At 26.4% G+C, this 21,218-nt stretch overlaps 1 protein-coding gene across 3 annotated transcripts in view; it reads right to left on the bottom strand.

Moving 5' to 3' along the window:
• Positions 1 to 1,818: 1,818 nt before the first annotated feature.
• Positions 1,819 to 21,218, bottom strand: part of LOC126907272 (uncharacterized) — a 26,417-nt gene continuing 7,017 nt past the window's right edge. Inside the window, exons 1-2 of one of the 3 annotated variants that reach the window (XM_050688421.1) lie at positions 8,175 to 9,143; positions 1,835 to 2,881 (exon numbers count right to left, since the gene is read on the bottom strand). In XM_050688421.1, coding sequence (XP_050544378.1) covers positions 2,032 to 2,881; positions 8,175 to 9,058 — 1,734 coding nt within the window. In that variant the 5' untranslated portion in view covers positions 9,059 to 9,143 and the 3' untranslated portion in view covers positions 1,835 to 2,031. Of the gene's footprint in view, positions 2,882 to 8,174; positions 9,144 to 12,055; positions 13,162 to 21,218 lie in introns of those variants that run through there. The other 2 variants (XM_050688425.1, XM_050688424.1) reach the window with 2 other exon arrangements.

Here is a 21,218-nt window from a genome sequence, read left to right as displayed (position 1 = left end):
AAGCCCTTTCCACATAAATATTGTCGTATAATAAAAAAAAAATGTATGAAATTTGATACAAAATGTACAGCTAAAATTCAATACTACCACTAAATGAAAAATTTTCAAATACCGTTACCAAACAATTTCTAGGTGAGTAATGTAAACATTTGTCGTTTTTAACGATTATAATATTTATAAGTAAAGTTTACAGCTAGAATATTATTGAAAATATTTATTTGTTTTATAGAATAAATGTCTTAATCTATATTTATACTGGAGATTCTAAATATATTATTAAGTTATTAATAAAAATATTTTATTTAGTTAATAAAATTCACAATAAAGAGACGATAATGTGGCATAGTAGATTTGCCATTAGAAAATATGACCACTCAATTTAACAAAAAACTATTGTGTGATGAAACAGATACAAAACTAGTTAATAATATATCTTTGATATTATCTAGTTACATTATCTAAACTTGGTCTCAGCTCTCACCAAACCGATTTATTTCAACGATACGTCAAAAGATAACAAATCCTAGCTAGCCGAAGAATTTACCCTCAATAATTAAAAAAATTTCAATCATTCCCCGTAAAGACTGGGAAATCTCCAATTAAATTACAAATTTTACAATCGGTAATTTTCGACATTTTATAATTTTTTTTACTAAAAACTTCTAATTTTGAAAACCTTTTAAAAAATGTATAGATCAATATAATATTTTCTTAAATATGTATATTAAGTATTCATCTATCATTTGGTCATTTTTTTTTTTAACCTGCCCACAGGATGGGTAACAAAATGACAACTTTTTAACAAAAAATTAACTCTTTTAACTTAATTTTTGAAACTGTTCCAAAAATACTGACACTTTTATATATATCTTAATTTAAAGCTAATGTAATATACTTTATTATGAAAAAAAAAATTTCGGACTTTATTTTGTCTTCACAGTGAAAATTGCTATCGTATACTATTTTTGTGTTAAAATTCTTGATTTTATATTTTACTTTTTAACTTAATATTTCTATAACTTTTTGAAAAAATTTTGAATCAATACAATTTTTTTAAGAGTAATATTAGTTATATACTCTTTATTCGATATACATTTTTTTAAATCGGGCCATTACCCTTTTATACAGGGGTGGTTCAAAACTTAAAAATGCATATAGAAAGTAGAACTTTTTCAACTTATTTATAATTAAAATATATTTATAGATTATTCATACGTTACCTAAAAATCAAACAAAAATATTTGTTATATTAATTAGAAGGATTTTGTTATTTTTCAGACCATATGCGAAACTGTCATTGAAGATTTGAAATTGGCTCAAAAATGGGTTTAGAAAAGTATATTTTTGGCTAAGATGAAAATTCTTTGTAGAATAATAAATTAATTAATAAGTAACAAACAATTTATTTTTGAAAAATATTGCATTAAATCCTTCAATTTTTCCACCAATTTTTATAATTAAACACTATCATCATATTTGCCTTAAAGCGTTTTTTATGATAGTGATTTTAATTACTGTCAAATTAAATCAATACTGAGCCCAACTATGCAATGTCACCATTTTGCTGCGATCCCACAATGCTGGGGATTTTACTTATTATATGGTTAAAAAAAGTATTCATACACGTCTAACGGGATACTTGTAATACAATTTTTCTATTTAAATTTATTTATAGTTTTATTAACCGATTTGATACTAACCGATTGGTTAGTATTAATTAATATCAAATGTTCATCTAGGCATATTAATATAGAAATAGATATTTGTTCACTGTTCAGTAAATTTATATGCATTTCATTTTATATTATAGGCTTTTATTTTTTATTGTTAATATTATTTTGTACAACAATGAAAAGCAGAGCATAACTAGCTATCCTATAATCTGATTAATTCTACCGAACAGTATTTGATAAATTTTAGACATTAATAATCCTATAGCAATTTAGCATACTAATAACTATGATTCATAAAATGAGTTTAATAGAATAATCTTGACATAAATAAAATTATTTAAGAATGACAACCAATTTTTTAATTAATTTTATCAAACCCTAGATTTTTATATTCGTTACTGATGAAATCTTCACAAAACATATATAATTCTGCACAAGCCTGTTGACAAATGGAAATGGGATTAGTAGAAGAATGAGCAATATTTGTTGAGATTGTTTTTTTTTGACTAATATCAAAAACATATTGTTTAGTAAATAAGACTTTTTCGTGATAAAAACAATGGCTATCATGAACTCGCCTTGCATTTTTTAAGTTTGATTGAATACAGAATCTTACATTTTGCGCGTCTGCAAGATAATTGTTTGCTACTTCTTCCAAATCTAATATACAGTCAGAAAAATCATCTCGCAACAAATTATTTTTCTTCATCACCTCAAGTATATTATCAATTATTTTTTTTATTGGTGATAAGCAATAAAATGCTCCATTTTCATGCCATATTGATGCTTGTTTTAATTTCTCCATTGCTATGTTTAAATAATTTAATAAATCTTGAACCTTTTTCATAATCCGAAAAAAATTACTTACGCATTCAATATAACAATTTAGATCTTCCAATTTGTCTGAGTTATTCTTTTCTTTGTTACTTAAGTCTATAACTCCAGATAAAAGTGTAGTGAAATTTTTTAATATGTCAAAAAATCTACATCTTAATAGTTGAGTGATATACTGTTTTTTAAGATGAAAATTATTATTATTTGCTTGATCTCTAAGCACTCGGCTTAAACTTATGTCTTGGCCGTTATGATTTATATATAGATAACTCAAAGTATTCCAGTTTCCCTCATTAAGAAGAATATTTAAATTTACTATTCCCTTTTCTTGTGAATCAGGATCAATAAATTGAGGTACAAATAATGAATCACACCTATATAAAGAAATAACCAGTTAGAAACATTTTATTTCATATAATAGAGAGTAATTAGCTTCTACAAAAAAATCATGAAAATGACATTACAATTACTCGAATGATTAAATTAAATTTAATTTCGGTATATTTGCAACTTCACTTGAAAATACTAGACAAATTTATAAAAAATGTTGACGATAGTGTTGTCATACATAGTTTATACAAATTTGACCTACTTTTGTCTAAATTTATACACATTTTACAAAATTTTTTCGTATTTCAACAAACTATACCTGTCTAATCGAAGACTATTTTAAAAATAGTTACTATGATTATTATATTACGAAGGTGAGCTGAGAAATGTCTCTTATTACCCTTCAAAAATCATAAGGTTTTATAAGGTACGAGCATTTCACTTGTACAAGTTATCGCTTGTCAACGACTTAACAAACATCGATCTAATCTTTATAATTTATAAGTCTTCAGAAAACACTGTAATGAGCTCACCGATTTTTATAAAAGTTACATGAATCTTACAATAAATATAAAGTTAAACTTTAAAATTTTAAACTAGCTTAAATTGCTTTTTATCAATTGCTAGTTCTGTAACACTAATGATTTTCCTGCTTAGGTTACGTAGATCCTAAGATGAATTTTATTATGATGTGTTTATTTTTATTTTTTTATTTATCTGTCATTATTTTCCTCAGCTTTCATTTATTCGATCTTTTTCAACGATTTGTTCAAAAATTGAAAATCGTATCTAGTTAAAGACATGGCCATCAATGATTAAAAGTAATTCTTACGTTCTCCGTAAATGGGGAAAATTTTTCAAATAATTCCTAGTTTTAAAATCGGCAACTGTCAACATTTTTTTTACTTAATGCTGTCATAACTTTATTCAAAATGAATGAGGAAAACAATTTTTTTTTGTATAAACACCTTAGGTATTTCCTTTTATTAACCTTTTTAAAATATTCCGGGAATATTACAAGCTTTCAACATATATAAAATTAAAGCTAATGTTAATGTTAATGTAAAAAATGCTAATAAAACAATTATTAAGATAAAAAAATTTTAACCTACAGCTTTTAGATAGTACATAGCGGATAATTTTTGTAATCGTGCCGACCGGACCGTACTTGGGCACTGCGGGAATAATATATATATATGTATGAAGTATAGATGACACACCACTGACCAATAATCTTATAAATATCAATACTTGCTCAAAATATATATACATTTCATAAAAGAATAAATTTAAAACAGAATAAGGCTCAAAACATTATATTCAATAAAATGAAAACAATATGATACCCAGTCCCAGATGGGACTCATCCTAAGATGGGGATCTCGGCCCCGGAAATGACCGACACCTTGTTGATGTTAATTCACGTCATTAAAAAAAAATTTACACACGAAAAAAAAAATAATGTTGGCTGAACGCACACAGAAAAATACCACGACGGTGGTTCAAAGGGAAGAGAGCGTATATTCCGGGCGAGACACACCGACGACGACGATCACGTTTAGGAGAGGGTATCGGCTTAACAATTTACAGAATATAAAGAAGATAAAAATATAGAACAATATTAAAATTATACAGGTATTGACAGTGGCGTCAAGTGTATGTGTCATATAGGGAACGATCATTAAATTGATAAAGACTATTGTGTGTATAGCGTTCTCCTTGACAGTAACAGCACAGTTTTCTGATTACACGGCCGGATATAAAATACGCCCACCCATTAGCAAAGCAAAACAGTAAATTTATTTATACCATATGAAATAATAATAGATATAAAATTCACATTTTGTCACGTTACAAACTTAAAAATTAATAAATCGAGGAAATATATAAATTTAAATAATAATAAAAATTGTTTTAATATAATTGATATTTTAAGAGAAATCGAGTGTTCAACATTAAAAGTATCCCTGTATATAACAACTTATAATATATGACTAATGTAATAAAATGCTCTGATAAAGAAAATAGGAGTTTATGTTTTTTTAAGAGATGTCCGACAATTTCTTTTAAAAATTAATCTACAGCTATTCATCGAAGTGTTTCTTATGTTGAGATTAAAAATTGTTAAAAACTAAAATAAAAAAATTAATAATTTAAAAATATTGAGTGTTCGATGTCCTGATGAAAGGGTACAAGAATACTTCAACGTCCCCTTTGCCAGTCGTAAGAGATTACTAATGATGTTGCGTCAGGTCGACAGCCGGCGTAAAATTTTGTCAAAAAGTATGAGGAGTCCTAAACAAAACTTTAGTAGATTGTCCCATCTCAGATGTACGCGGAGACTACAGGTAAGAGAAAATAAAGTAGTTAGAAACGGAGAAAGCCTAAGGAATAAAGTGTTTGATACCAGACGAACAACTTATGCGGTAACTGTTTCACCTGTCATGTGTACAGTTCTACCCAACGCTTGTAGTGACAACGGTGTAGGGTCAACATCACTCAATTCTAGGCTGTACTAGTGTATAAGGGAGAAAGATAGTTGCAAGTAAGAATAGGTACATGGAATGTTGAAAATTAACTGGTAGAAGTAGAAATGTTAACATATGTTGTGTACAGAAAACTAAGTGGAAGGGAGAGAAAACAAGACAAATGGGTAAGGGTTATAGAAAAATATATTTAAGTAAGTCAAATACAAAGAATCATGAAGGAATAATAATGAATAAGAAGATGAAAAGTAAAGTAGTAGTAGTAGTTAGGAAAAGTGACAGAATTAAAGTCGTAAAATTAATTTTCCAGAAAAAAGTGTTAAATGTTGTGATGGTGTTACGTTACCATTATTGTGAGAATTATTTTAATAAAATAATAAATAAGCGAATAAAATCCGCTTCGCGAGACTGATGAATTAAGAAATAATATTTATTGCCAAATTGGCAATAGTTCTAATTATTATAAAAACCCAAAAGACCTGACCATTGTGGTCAGTCGACTCCAGTGCCTTGTGTCATTCATCAGTCTCAGTACTCGGTTGTCGCTGTCCGGCTTACTGCTTAAAGTAAAGTCTTTGTTTTTTTCCTTTTTAACCTATCTACTCTCTTCCACAACATTTCAGAGTATTTGTGTCTTGCACTTCGTCTCCACATCGTACTCGGCTACCCCGTTCTCTCTTTGAACTACTTGTGTCTTGCACTTCGTCTGCAACTCGTACTTCATTACCCTCTCCTAAACCCAAAGTATTTGTGTCTTACACTTCGTCTGAACCTCATACCTAAGTGTTACCCTTATTCCCTTCCTATAATAACAGCCTATCGACACTCACAACTAACCCGGAGTGTCAGCCTAACACGGTGACTGCGGTACGACAACACGCACGTGAATACCTAGACAGCAGGCACCACATCCTCATCTTCATCTTCGTACACATCACAATTACATTTTACACCTATTTTCTTTCTTTTATTGTGCTACGTCAATGTATTGGCCGACTATAGATAGTATTTAATTTTAACAAATTGGGGGATTATTCCAAAAACAACATAATCTCCTATTTCCTTATTTATATCCTCATTACAAGTTTTATGATTTATAAGTGTAATATATGAATATAATATATAAAGGGAAAGAGTCCGATTGAAAAGAAGAATATAAATGGTACTTATGATAAAAAAATTATAATGATCCATACATTTTTCAAACAGTTATAGCATTATAAAATTTAAAATATAAAAAAGAATTTTTTTACAAAAATCTTATTATTTTATTAACTTTGATGTTAGTTTTCATCATTAAAACAAATCATTATCCGAAAGTTTTTTTTTCTATAACAAAGCTTTAATTTATGATAAATATAAAAGTATCAGTGTTTCCGGAACACTTACAAAAGTTAAGTTGAAAAAGTTGTCATTTTGAATCCCTTCCTATGGGCATGTAATGGGTCAAATTTATAAAAAATACACAAATTGATAGGTAAAAACCTCTTGTATCTATACAAAAAATATATATATAGATTTTGTCATTTATAAAAATGTTATGGCAGTTTTAAGTACAAAAATTTTAAAAATGTCGAAAATTAGCGATTTTTTAGAGATTTCCCCCATTTACGGGAAACGATAAAAATCTTTGGACGTATTGTTGAAAGAAATCGGTTCGATGAGAGCTAAAAAATAGTAGTAACAGACATAAAAATAAAAACACATCATGTAAAATTAATACATTCTCAGCTGCGCATCAATATTAAAAAAAAACAGGAAATAAATCTCCATCTTGTGATACATTAAAGATAACAAAATATGATTTGATAGAAACTATCGGACTCCCGAAAAATTTGATTTATACCTACTAGATAAGAGAACACCAATTTCCATAAACCACAAAGAATAATTAAGTCTAATTTAGAGATCCTAGTTTTGTAGTCAACAATATCAAACGTTTAATTTATATCTATATAAATGCATTACATTGGTGACTATTGGAAATTCTGTCCACTTGCTTTCTACTTGTTGATATATTTTGTCAAAACCCATGCTGTTCATTTATTAAACCAAGATTAGACAATTTGAAAAATGGGGTTTGGCTAATTTCTTTATTTAATCTGAATAAAAACTTAGTTTTGAAATATGTATATAACTCAAAATTAAGATGCGATTTTAAAATTTCATAGATTGGTAAGATATAACTTACTTTCCAGGCATCAGGACTAATACATGACTGTTTCAATAAATGGATAAATTAAATTACTTATAGTTTGAATAAGCTAATGTATATCAGATATTTTTTAAAACCAAGACAAGAATTAAATCAAGGACCGAATTCGGGTCATCATTTAATTGTAACAAACTATGGAACATCATTGATACTTATGAATTATTACATTGGTCTACAAGAAATTTCCATTGGGATCAAATATATACATTTCATTTCACGATGTTATCAAATCTGCAATTAGACTTTTTCTATCACTTTTAATTTTTAATAATATTACTAATTATTCGAAATCTATGAAACATATTATATAAAGTAAATTGGCATTTAGCTAAATTACTAATATTATTTGATTTGATATTTATGGAATTAGAATTTGGTGCAAAAGTATAATAAAAAATTCTGAAATACATTAGCTATAGAATCAGGATTATCAGTCTGATATTTCTCTAGATTTATTATGATAGGCATTAGTATTATATTTATGATTTTTATCAAATCTCCAAAATTTCTACAGATTAGAATTTAAATACTTAAATGAACCTTTTTCAATGGGCTCTCAAATTTGAAAAATTTAAACAAAATGAGAAATGTTGTGCCCGATATTAAACAATGATAAATAAATATTTTATAATTTACTTGTATAAATGCGGGTTAAGTATTTCTTTAAATCCAAGGTTTTCGTAATCATTTTTTATGGTGAGCTCGCAAAAAGACTCTAGCATATTTAACACGATATCGATAGCAGTCCGATTAGCATTTCGTGATTTATAATGATAATATTTCTCTTCAAAAATCAAATAATAGTTCACTCGTTTTGGGATTTCAGCCAAAATATACTTTTTCACTTCATGATATTCTACCATTACATTTAATTGATCGATAAAATTATTAATACTTTTAAGTACTGAAATCCCATTTTCAGGTATAAAATTACCATTCTGGTCAATAAAGAATGATTTATCTGAAATTTTCATGGTATTTGTATTATAATAAGCAAAATAAATTTCTTCTACAATAACGATTGGGATTCCTTTAAATTTCGGGAATAACCATTTTGTATCAAAACAACTCATAAACGTCATTACATGGTACAAATTGTCAAACATAATCGTGGAATTTTTCACTTCATTTTCAATAAGTTGGGTACAATCAATAAATTCTCTGAATAAATTATCTGTTAAATACTTTACACACTCTTTTATGCTTAAAGTGACGAGTTCGACATAATTTCTTAATACCTCTGTATACTTGTAGTTAAGTAAATGAACAACAATAATAAACTTATCTAAAACATCGTATTTGTGAACTTTGTTTGAGAATGCATCTTTTATTGTCATATTACCATACTCATCATGATTTAACTGCAAATTTTGCATTGAATTCCATCCTTTTTGATCACAAATATGTTGTATTACAGTAATGACATATCCTAAATATCTATCTTTCACAGATTTTGGGTATATAGTTTTTGTATTCCCTAAATGAGTAAAATACAAAAAAATAAATATACTGAGCTGCATTTCTAATAAATATTGTAAAACAGATACTGTAATAGTAATTTTTTTTTAGTGTAACACTTAATTTCTTAAGGAAAAATAAAATTCTTTGTCTTGTTCATGAATAAATAGTACTAATTTTTATAATGATATATATATATTCTATTAGAAAACGAACAATAAAACAAATAATTCAGACGACCTTTTTTTAGAATTCAGTATTTTTTTTTTGTTAAACATATTTTTGAGCTATAAATTATACAAATTAATATTTTAGTACTTTGTAATGAACAATATTTTAAGAAATGATATATTAATGTACAAAGTATACAAAAATTTGACACAATTTACGTCGCAAAAATGTGGTCGACACTGGTTTTGAGGGTAGAGACCCGTGGGCCGTTTATTAAATGAGCGACAACACATTATTTTAATAAAAATAAAACAAACCGAAAAGATAAACACAGTAATAATAATCTTTGCATAATATTGCGGCACTTTTGCTGGCGTCGAAGACGCGATGTCCGTCGTAATCCTTGAACGGCAAAATGGTTAGCAGCGTTGTAGGCGACGGTGCGCGGGTGCGGTTCGGTTGGTCGGCGTTGTCGCTTTCACAACGGGAGGAAGACTCTCGCACCATTTGCGGCGGGTCGTCGTCGGCCGTGCGGCATTTGCTGGACTTTACACCGTAGCATATAACACGCGGTGTTGGTCAGTCAAATATTCATAGTAGGGCATCATGTATAACGAAGCGACGCAGGCCGTGTCAAATTTGAAAATGTTAAATTTTAAAAATATAATTTATAAAACTTAGGTACAAAATTATATTTTAATTAGTTATTAAATATAATTAAGGTAGTAATGATTTTATGATTTAGGTATAGTTAGATAGTATATAGAATAAACGACTAGTTGTTTAATATTCCCAGTTCCTAAAATACAACGGATTTATTCCAAATTCCGCTCTTTTAGGTGCCATAATGATTATTCTTCTTTTTCTCGACCTAATCCCAACTACTTGAGATCGGCCAAGTTGCCATAGAGAATGAATAAAACAAAAAATAATAGATAGAGCAGCTACAAAGTAATATTACCCTTATTTAACAGTATATTTTGGTGGTATAAAATCCTTTACTTAAAATTAAATTTATAATATCTATATTATACACGTTCTTCAATATTAACGGTTATTCATTATTCAAATACAATATATAAATATCATCCTTATAGAAAATTAAATTGTAATAATATGCTACAAGATAGCGGTAAAGTTATGATAGCAGAATACAATTAGTCATAAAGTTACCACATCTCAATTACGCCTTAAAATTACCAAACACACTATTTATAGTCCTAACTTTATGTATTTCTGCATGCTTATAGGAGAGTATTATACTTAATGGTTATAATTATAAGTTATTATTCTTGTAAAGGGTTATCACGAAACATTTGATGACATTCCATTTCTAGCCATTATGTTCACATAAAACTGATGTTAATTTAAGTAAAGTCATCCAAACACGAATTATTTTACAAGAGTATAAAATTGTATTTAGCTCTTGATACAAAGATCTTAACTTATTATAAACTAGTTGACATTTTCGCATAGCGAGGTGGGCGAATTAGTAGCGTTTTTTAATTTAATTCAAATTTAAATTGAATGTATTAATAATTAATTAGAAAATTATAATTTGAAAATTTTGTGTAAGTATAAATTACTGTTAGCGATCAATGAATTAAATTGTGTAGAACGTTTATCTTAAATCACGTTGATTGAGATTATATTAGTTTAAGAGTGTTGAGTTTTTTTAAATAATTCAATCTGTTAAAACGTCTATTGTGACCGCCCTATGAAACATTTTCTTAAGTTATCTAACAAAAATTAATTGATTTCAAATTCTTCATTTGTAACCTTTTTTTTTCGTAAAATATTATCTATTCAATAGCGATTGTTTTTTATACTTATTATATTGATAACAAAAATATTCTTACACTATTCATTGAGTTATAACGATTTGTTTGTCAAATGTCAACATCATTAATTTATTAAATTATTAACTTTTAATAATAATTGTAATAGACACCGTTATATTTTATGGTAAAATTCATATTTTAATAAAATACCCCTTAAAATAGTCTTAAAATAAAAATCATTTATACAAGTTTATCATTTTTTTAAATTTAGTTGAAAATTGTCAATATGTATACAGAAAAAGTTTTGCGAGTGTATCTGAATGTTGCGATTTTACTGTAACTCTATAGACATTTAAATAGGGTTAGGATACGAAATAAATGTTTGCATCACTGTATAGTTTCGGTTTTAATTTTTATAATAATTCCTGTATCGGTTTCATTTAATAACAGTCTAAAAGGATTTTAAAGTTCTATTAGTTAATGTATTAACTAATCAAACTGTCTTAAGACAAGATGACAAAGTAATGCCGTGTACAAAAAACCATCCTTGATCTAAGTACCTCGTGAAAAACATTAATTTTATGTCTGACCTATTACCCGTTAAGTAAAATTAAAACTATATTAAAAATATTATTAATTTAAAAAACTAAAAAATATTAAAAATATTAAACTCAAAGCCACAAAAAATTAAAGAAAAGTCGCGGATACGTATTTCGGAAACAATGTCACCATTATCAACGCTAAACACATACTGTTTGAATATTCCATTAGTACTGTAAACTTATCTATAGAGAATGTAATTATAGATTTTAGCGTATTCAAACTTAATTTTAATGCATATGTCAATGAAATGAAATCTTATATTATTATAATCATTAATTATAATTATAATTAAAAATTTATAATAATTATAATATATCATATATTTATATCCTAAACGGGATACTTGTAATACAATTTTTCTATTTAAATTTATTTATAGTTTTATTGACTGACCCGATTGGTTAGTATTAATTAATGTCCAATGTTCATCTAGACATTTTAATATAGAAATAGATATATTACATAATAACATTGATTTGTTTAAAACAGGGTTCAAAACACTGTTCATTAAATTTATATGCATTTCATTTTATATTATAGGCTTTTATTTTTTATTGTTAATATTATTTTGTACAACAATTAAAAGCAGAGCATAACTAGCTATCCTATAATCTGATTAATTCTACCGAACAGTATTTGATAAATTTTAGACATTAATAATCCTATAGCAATTTAGCATACTAATAACTATGATTCATAAAATGAGTTTAATAGAATAATCTTGACATAAATAAAATTATTTAAGAATGACAACCAATTTTTAATTAATTTTATCAAACCCTAGATTTTTATATTCGTTGCCGATGAAATTTTCACAAAACAAATATAATTCTGTACAAGCCTGTTGACAATTCGAAATAGGATTAGTAGAAGAATGAGCAATATTTGTTGAGATTGTTTTTTTTTTACTAATATTAAAAACATATTGTTTAGTAAATAAGACTTTTTCGTGATAAAAACAATGGCTTTCATGAACTCCCCTTACATGTCTAAATTCTAATTGAATAAAGCATTTTACATCGTGTACGTCAGCGATATAATTGTTTGCTACTTCTTCCAAATTTAATATACAGTCAGAAAAATCATCTCGCAACAAATTTTTTTCTTTCATCACCTCAAGTATATTATCAATTATTTTTTTTATTGGTGATAAGCAATAAAATGCTCCATTTTCATGCCATATTGATGCTTGTTTTAATTTCTCCATTGCTGTATTTAAATAATTTAATAAATCTTGAACACTTTTCATAATCAGAAAAAAATTATTCACACATTCAATATAACAATTTAGATCTTTCAGTTTGTCTGAGTTATTCTTTTGTTTTTTACTTAAGTCTAAAACTCCAGATAAATATGTAGTGAAATTTTTTAAAATGTCATAAAATCTACATTTTAATAGTTGAGTGATATACTGTTTTTTAAGATGAAAATTATTATTATTTGCTTGATCTCTAAGCACTCGGCTTAAACTTATGTCTTGGCCGTTATGATTTATATATAGATAACTCAAAGTATTCCAGTTTCCCTCATTAAGAAGAATATTTAAATTTACTATTCCCTTTTCTTGTGAATCAGGATCAATAAATTGAGGTACAAATAATGAATCACACCTATATAAAGAAATAACCAGTTAGAAACATTTTATTTCATATAATAGAGAGTAATTAGCTTCTACAAAAAAATCATGAAAATGACATTACAATTACTCGAATGATTAAATTAAATTTAATTTCGGTATATTTGCAACTTCACTTGAAAATACTAGACAAATTTATAAAAAATGTTGACGATAGTGTTGTCATACATAGTTTATACAAATTTGACCTACTTTTGTCTAAATTTATACACATTTTACAAAATTTTTTCGTATTTCAACAAACTATACCTGTCTAATCGAAGACTATTTTAAAAATAGTTACTATGATTATTATATTACGAAGGTGAGCTGAGAAATGTCTCTTATTACCCTTCAAAAATCATAAGGTTTTATAAGGTACGAGCATTTCACTTGTACAAGTTATCGCTTGTCAACGACTTAACAAACATCGATCTAATCTTTATAATTTATAAGTCTTCAGAAAACACTGTAATGAGCTCACCGATTTTTATAAAAGTTACATGAATCTTACAATAAATATAAAGTTAAACTTTAAAATTTTAAACTAGCTTAAATTGCTTTTTATCAATTGCTAGTTCTGTAACACTAATGATTTTCCCGTTTAAGTTACGTAGTCCGAATTCTAACAGTCACAATGACTTCTTTATAATTTTTTAAAAAAGTCTTTAATAATAGGAAAAATATCATCATTTTAAATGTATTTATTTAAAATCTTATACTTTCACTGAACATCATCACTTGCGTCTCACATTACATTTATTCATAGTAAAAGTTTTTTAATGTGCATTTGGTTTCTATACAAATCTGAGTAGGTATTAGTTTTATTATAATGTGTTTATTTTTATTTTTTTATTAATATGTCATTATTTTCCTTAGCTTTCATTTATTCGATCTTTTTTAACGATTTGTTCAAAAATTGAAAATCGTATCTAGTTAAAGACATGGCCATCAATGATTAAAAGTAATTCTTACGTTCTCCGTAAATGGGGAAAATTTTTCAAATAATTCCTAGTTTTAAAATCAGCAATTGTCGACATTTTTTTATATTACACTGTCATTACTTTATTCAAAATGAATGAGAAAAAAATTTTTTTGTGTATAAACACCTTAGGTATTTCCTTTTATTAACCTTTTTAAAATATTCCGGGAATATTACAAGCTTTGATTTTTTATCATGTTGTATTTAAACTATTATAACCTTTTGAAAATTATATAGATTACATTTTAAATAAATATATATATATATTTTACGTCTCTTGCTTGAACTGCTGAGCCCGGTGGTATTTACTCATGCTCGTTATCGTTCATAGTTTTATTTTGTCTTAAGTCTTTAGCTATGTCGAGGATAAGGAATGAGGTGAGCGGGCTGTATGTTTGAATGTAGAATGCATTTTACAATATATAATTATAACAATTAAATGTATTGACGCGGTCGCATTGTACTTCCGGCTTTACCGCTGGATGGCGACTGCGACACAGCTACCTCTCCTCGTCCGACAGGTCGCGCGACGCCGAGTGAACTCGGGTGACACAAACCGGTCCAGTGATGCACCAAGTACATATATTTTTCAACTTCCTTGCGGAACATCATCGTGACACTGTTTTTGCATTTCATTATGTATATTTATTTAAAATATATTATAAGTTATACTTATAATATATTTTCCTGTGGGCATGTAATGGGTCAAATTTATAAAAAAATACACAAATTGATAGGTAAAAACCTCTTGTATCTATAAAAAATATATATATATAGATTTTGTCATTTATAAAAACCCAGCACAGTGGGGTGGCGGCACAGTGGGGTCGTGGCATAGTTGGGTCCAGTATAGATGATATCTAACAGTGATTAAAATCTCTATCATAAAAAACATTTCGATGCAAATCTGTAGATAGTGTTTAATTTAAAAAAAAAAATTTGTTAAAATAGCATATTTTTGAATACGGTAGCCATTTGCGCATAGAAGATAAAATAAGCTTTAATTTGATATATGTTTAAAAAACGCAGTATTTCCGGATCATTTTCAAAAATTAAGTTGAAAAAGTTAGTTTTTGTAAATAAGTTGCTATTTTAAATCCACCCCCATGAGCAGGTAAAGTGTTAGATTTTCAATAAAATGATATCAAACGAAAGGAAAATATCTAAGGTTTTAGTAGAAAAAAAATTATGTTAATTTGTTGATTTTTGAAAACGTTATGGCAGTTTTAAGTACAAAAAACATCCCGATAAAAGATGATTTTTATCGCAAACATTACATTTTTTTTTAATTTTAGATAGCCATTTGCACATAGAAGATAAGATGTCGGGACAAATATTTTTTTTAATTTGATAGTATATAACATAACCTTTGATTAGATATATGTTTAAAGGACGCAGTATTCCCGGAACATTTTCAAAAGTTCAGTTGAAAAAGATCTATGTTTTTTACAATATTTCAAGTTTTGAACGTCCCCTATAAAAAGGGAATTTGTCCAATTTTAATAAAAAGTATGTCAAATGAAAGATATACTTATAATATATTTAGAAAAAAAAATTGTGCTGATACATACATTTTTTGAAAAGTTATAGCATTTTTAAGTTGAAAATTTAAAATCGAAAATTTTAACGCAAAAATAGCGTTTTTTTAACTACGGCAGCCGTTTACATGCAGAAGATAAAGTGTCGGGACAAATATTTTTTTTCATTTTGTAGTACATAAAATAAGCTTTAATTTGATATATGTTTAAAAAACGCAGTATTTCCGGATCATTTTCAAAAATTAAGTTGAAAAAGTTAGTTTTTGTAAATAAGTTGCTATTTTAAATCCACCCCCATGAGCAGGTTAAGTGTTAGATTTTCAATAAAATGATATCAAACGAAAGGAAAATATCTAAGGTTTTAGTAGAAAAAAAATTATTCTAATTTGTTTATTTATCAAAAATTTATGGAAGTTTTAAGAAAAAAAAGTGAAAAAAATGACAAATTTTATCGATTTTTAAAATTTGTAATTTTTTTGGATATTTCCCCCATTTTCGGGGAACGAGTGAATTTTTTGAATTTTTAAGAGTAATGTCTCCAACTAGATACGATTTGTGATCTTTTGACGTACTATTGAAAGAATTCGGTCCAGTGAGAGCTGAGAAAAAGTGGCAACAGACATAAAAAAAAAAAACACATCATAGTAAAATTAATACCTTCTCAGCTTCGCATCGAAGCTAAAATATTATGGCAGTTTTAAGTAAAAAAATTGAAAAAATGACGAAAATTAGTGATTTTTTTGGGGATTTCCCCCATTTACGGGAAACGATAAAAATCTTTGGACGTATTGTTGAAAGAAATCGGTTCGATGAGAGCTAAAAAATAGTAGTAACAGACACAAAAATAAAAACACATCATGTAAAATTAATACATTCTCAGCTGCGCATCAATATTAAAAAAAAACAGGAAATAAATCTCCATCTTGTGATACATTAAAGATAACAAAATATGATTTGATAGAAACTATCGGACTCCCGAAAAATTTGATTTATACCTACTAGATAAGAGAACACCAATTTCCATAAACCACAAAGAATAATTAAGTCTAATTTAGAGATCCTAGTTTTGTAGTCAACAATATCAAACGTTTAATTTATATCTATATAAATGCATTACATTGGTGACTATTGGAAATTCTGTCCACTTGCTTTCTACTTGTTGATATATTTTGTCAAAACCCATGCTGTTCATTTATTAAACCAAGATTAGACAATTTGAAAAATGGGGTTTGGCTAATTTCTTTATTTAATCTGAATAAAAACTTAGTTTTGAAATATGTATATAACTCAAAATTAAGATGCGATTTTAAAATTTCATAGATTGGTAAGATATAACTTACTTTCCAGGCATCAGGACTAATACATGACTGTTTCAATAAATGGATAAATTAAATTACTTATAGTTTGAATAAGCTAATGTATATCAGATATTTTTTAAAACCAAGACAAGAATTAAATCAAGGACCGAATTCGGGTCATCATTTAATTGTAACAAACTATGGAACATCATTGATACTTATGAATTATTACATTGGTCTACAAGAAATTTCCATTGGGATCAAATATATACATTTCATTTCACGATGTTATCAAATCTGCAATTAGACTTTTTCTATCACTTTTAATTTTTAATAATATTACTAATTATTCGAAATCTATGAAACATATTATATAAAGTAAATTGGCATTTAGCTAAATTACTAATATTATTTGATTTGATATTTATGGAATTAGAATTTGGTGCAAAAGTATAATAAAAAATTCTGAAATACATTAGCTATAGAATCAGGATTATCAGTCTGATATTTCTCTAGATTTATTATGATAGGCATTAGTATTATATTTATGATTTTTATCAAATCTCCAAAATTTCTACAGATTAGAATTTAAATACTTAAATGAACCTTTTTCAATGGGCTCTCAAATTTGAAAAATTTAAACAAAATGAGATATGTTGTGCCCGATATTAAACAATGATAAATAAATATTTTATAATTTACTTGTATAAATGCGGGTTAAGTATTTCTTTAAATCCAAGGTCTTCGTAATCATTTTTTATGGTGTTCTCGCAAAAAGACTCTAGCATATTTAACACGATATCGATAGCAGTCCGATTAGCATTTATTGATTGGTAATGTAAATATTTCTCTTCGAAAATCAAATAATAGTTCACTCGTTTTTGGATTTCAGCCAAAATATAATTTTTCACTTCATGATATTCTACCATTACATTTAATTGATCGATAAAATTTTTAATACTTTTAAGTACTGAAATCGCATTTTCAGATATAAAATTACCATTCTGGTCAATAAAGAATGATTGATCTGAAATTTTCATGGAATTTGTATTATAATAAGCAAAATAAATTTCTTCTACAATAACGATTGGGATTCCTTTAAATTTCGGGAATAACCATTTTGTATCAAAACAACTCATAAACGTCATTACATGGTACAAATTGTCAAACATAATCGTGGAATTTTTCACTTCATTTTCAATAAGTTGGGTACAATCAATAAATTCTCTGAATAAATTATCTGTTAAATACTTTACACACTCTTTTATGCTTAAAGTGACGAGTTCGACATAATTTCTTAATACCTCTGTATACTTGTAGTTAAGTAAATGAACAACAATAATAAACTTATCTAAAACATCGTATTTGTGAACTTTGTTTGAGAATGCATCTTTTATTGTCATATTACCNAAACTTTTTGTAAAATTGCATCTTTTATTGTCATGTTTCCATACACATCATGATTTAACTGCAAATGTTGTATTGAATTCCATCCTTTTTGATCACAAATATGTTGTATTACAGTAATGACATATTCCAAATATCTATCTTTCACAGATTTCTGGGATATCATTTTTGTATCCCCTAAATGAGTAAAATACAAAAAAATGAAAATACTGAGGTGCATTTGTAATTTTGAAATACTGATACTGTAATAGTAATTTTATTTAGTGTACAACTTAATTTCTATTTGAAAAAATAAAATTGTTTTACTTGTTCATGAATAAATAGTACTAATTTTTATAATGATATATATATATATTCTATTAGAAAACGATTAATAAAACAAATAATTCAGACGACTTTTTTTTAAATTCAGTATTATTTTTTGTTAAACATATTTTTGAGCTATAAATTATACAAAATAATATTTTAGTACTCTGTAATGAACAATATTTCAAGAAATTATAAATTAATGTAAAAAGTATAGAAAAATTTGAAAATGTTAAATTTAAAAAAAATAAATTTTAAAACTTTTCATCTATATTGCTATATTTTTTATTAGGTACAAAATTATACTTTAATTAGTTATTAAATAAAGTAAGGTGGTAATGATTTTATGATTTTGGTATAGTTAGATAGTAGATAGAATACACGACTAGTTGCTTAATATTCCTAGTTTCTAAAATTCAACGGATTTTTTTCAATATCCGCTCTTTTAGCTACCATGATGATTATTCTTCTTTAGATAGAGCAACTACGAAGTAATATTACCCTTATTTTGCAGTATATTTTGGTGGTTTAAAATCTTTTACTTAAAATTAAATTTATAATATTTATATTACACACGTTCTTCAATATTGACGGTTATTCATTATTCAAATACAATATACAAATATCACCCTTATTGAAAATTAAATTGTAATAATATGCCACAAGATAACGGTAAAGTTATGATAGCAGAATACAATTAGTCATAAATTTACCACATTTCAGTTACGCCTTAAAATTACCAAACACACTATTTATAGTCCTAAGTTTATGTATTTCTGCATGCTTATAGGAGAGTATTATACTTAAATTAACTTATTTTATTGTTTAAAAATAAAGATTTGAAATTCATCGATGAACAATTAAACTTGTAAAGGGTTATCACGAAACATTTGATGACATTCCATTTCTAGCCATTATGTTCACATAAAACTGATGTTAATTTAAGTAAAGTCATCCAAACACGAATTATTTTACAAGAGTATAAAATTGTATTTAGCTCTTGATACAAAGATCTTAACTTATTATAAACTAGTTGACATTTTCGCATAGCGAGGTGGGCGAATTAGTAGCGTTTTTTAATTTAATTCAAATTTAAATTGAATGTATTAATAATTAATTAGAAAATTATAATTTGAAAATTTTGTGTAAGTATAAATTACTGTTAGCGATCAATGAATTAAATTGTGTAGAACGTTTATCTTAAATCACGTTGATTGAGATTATATTAGTTTAAGAGTGTTGAGTTTTTTTAAATAATTCAATCTGTTAAAACGTCTATTGTGACNTTAAGAGTGTTGAGTTTTTTTAAATAATTCAATCTGTTAAAACGTCTATTGTGACCGCCCTATGAAACATTTTCTTAAGTTATCTAACAAAAATTAATTGATTTCAAATTCTTCATTTGTAACCTTTTTTTTTCGTAAAATATTATCTATTCAATAGCGATTGTTTTTTATACTTATTATATTGATAACAAAAATATTCTTACACTATTCATTGAGTTATAACGATTTGTTTGTCAAATGTCAACATCATTAATTTATTAAATTATTAACTTTTAATAATAATTGTAATAGACACCGTTATATTTTATGGTAAAATTCATATTTTAATAAAATACCCCTTAAAATAGTCTTAAAATAAAAATCATTTATACAAGTTTATCATTTTTTTAAATTTAGTTGAAAATTGTCAATATGTATACAGAAAAAGTTTTGCGAGTGTATCTGAATGTTGCGATTTTACTGTAACTCTATAGACATTTAAATAGGGTTAGGATACGAAATAAATGTTTGCATCACTGTATAGTTTCGGTTTTAATTTTTATAATAATTCCTGTATCGGTTTCATTTAATAACAGTCTAAAAGGATTTTAAAGTTCTATTAGTTAATGTATTAACTAATCAAACTGTCTTAAGACAAGATGACAAAGTAATGCCGTGTACAAAAAACCATCCTTGATCTAAGTACCTCGTGAAAAACATTAATTTTATGTCTGACCTATTACCCGTTAAGTAAAATTAAAACTATATTAAAAATATTATTAATTTAAAAAACTAAAAAATATTAAAAATATTAAACTCAAAGCCACAAAAAATTAAAGAAAAGTCGCGGATACGTATTTCGGAAACAATGTCACCATTATCAACGCTAAACACATACTGTTTGAATATTCCATTAGTACTGTAAACTTATCTATAGAGAATGTAATTATAGATTTTAGCGTATTCAAACTTAATTTTAATGCATATGTCAATGAAATGAAATCTTATATTATTATAATCATTAATTATAATTATAATTAAAAATTTATAATAATTATAATATATCATATATTTATATCCTAAACGGGATACTTGTAATACAATTTTTCTATTTAAATTTATTTATAGTTTTATTGACTGACCCGATTGGTTAGTATTAATTAATGTCCAATGTTCATCTAGACATTTTAATATAGAAATAGATATATTACATAATAACATTGATTTGTTTAAAACAGGGTTCAAAACACTGTTCA

The sequence above is a fragment of the Daktulosphaira vitifoliae genome, unplaced genomic scaffold (assembly GCF_025091365.1).
Source record: "Daktulosphaira vitifoliae isolate Bord-2020 unplaced genomic scaffold, ASM2509136v1 Scaffold_5, whole genome shotgun sequence".
Taxonomy (NCBI): domain Eukaryota; kingdom Metazoa; phylum Arthropoda; class Insecta; order Hemiptera; family Phylloxeridae; genus Daktulosphaira; species Daktulosphaira vitifoliae.
Note: the sequence above shows the minus strand (reverse complement) of the source record. Positions and strands in the feature narration are given on the sequence as shown.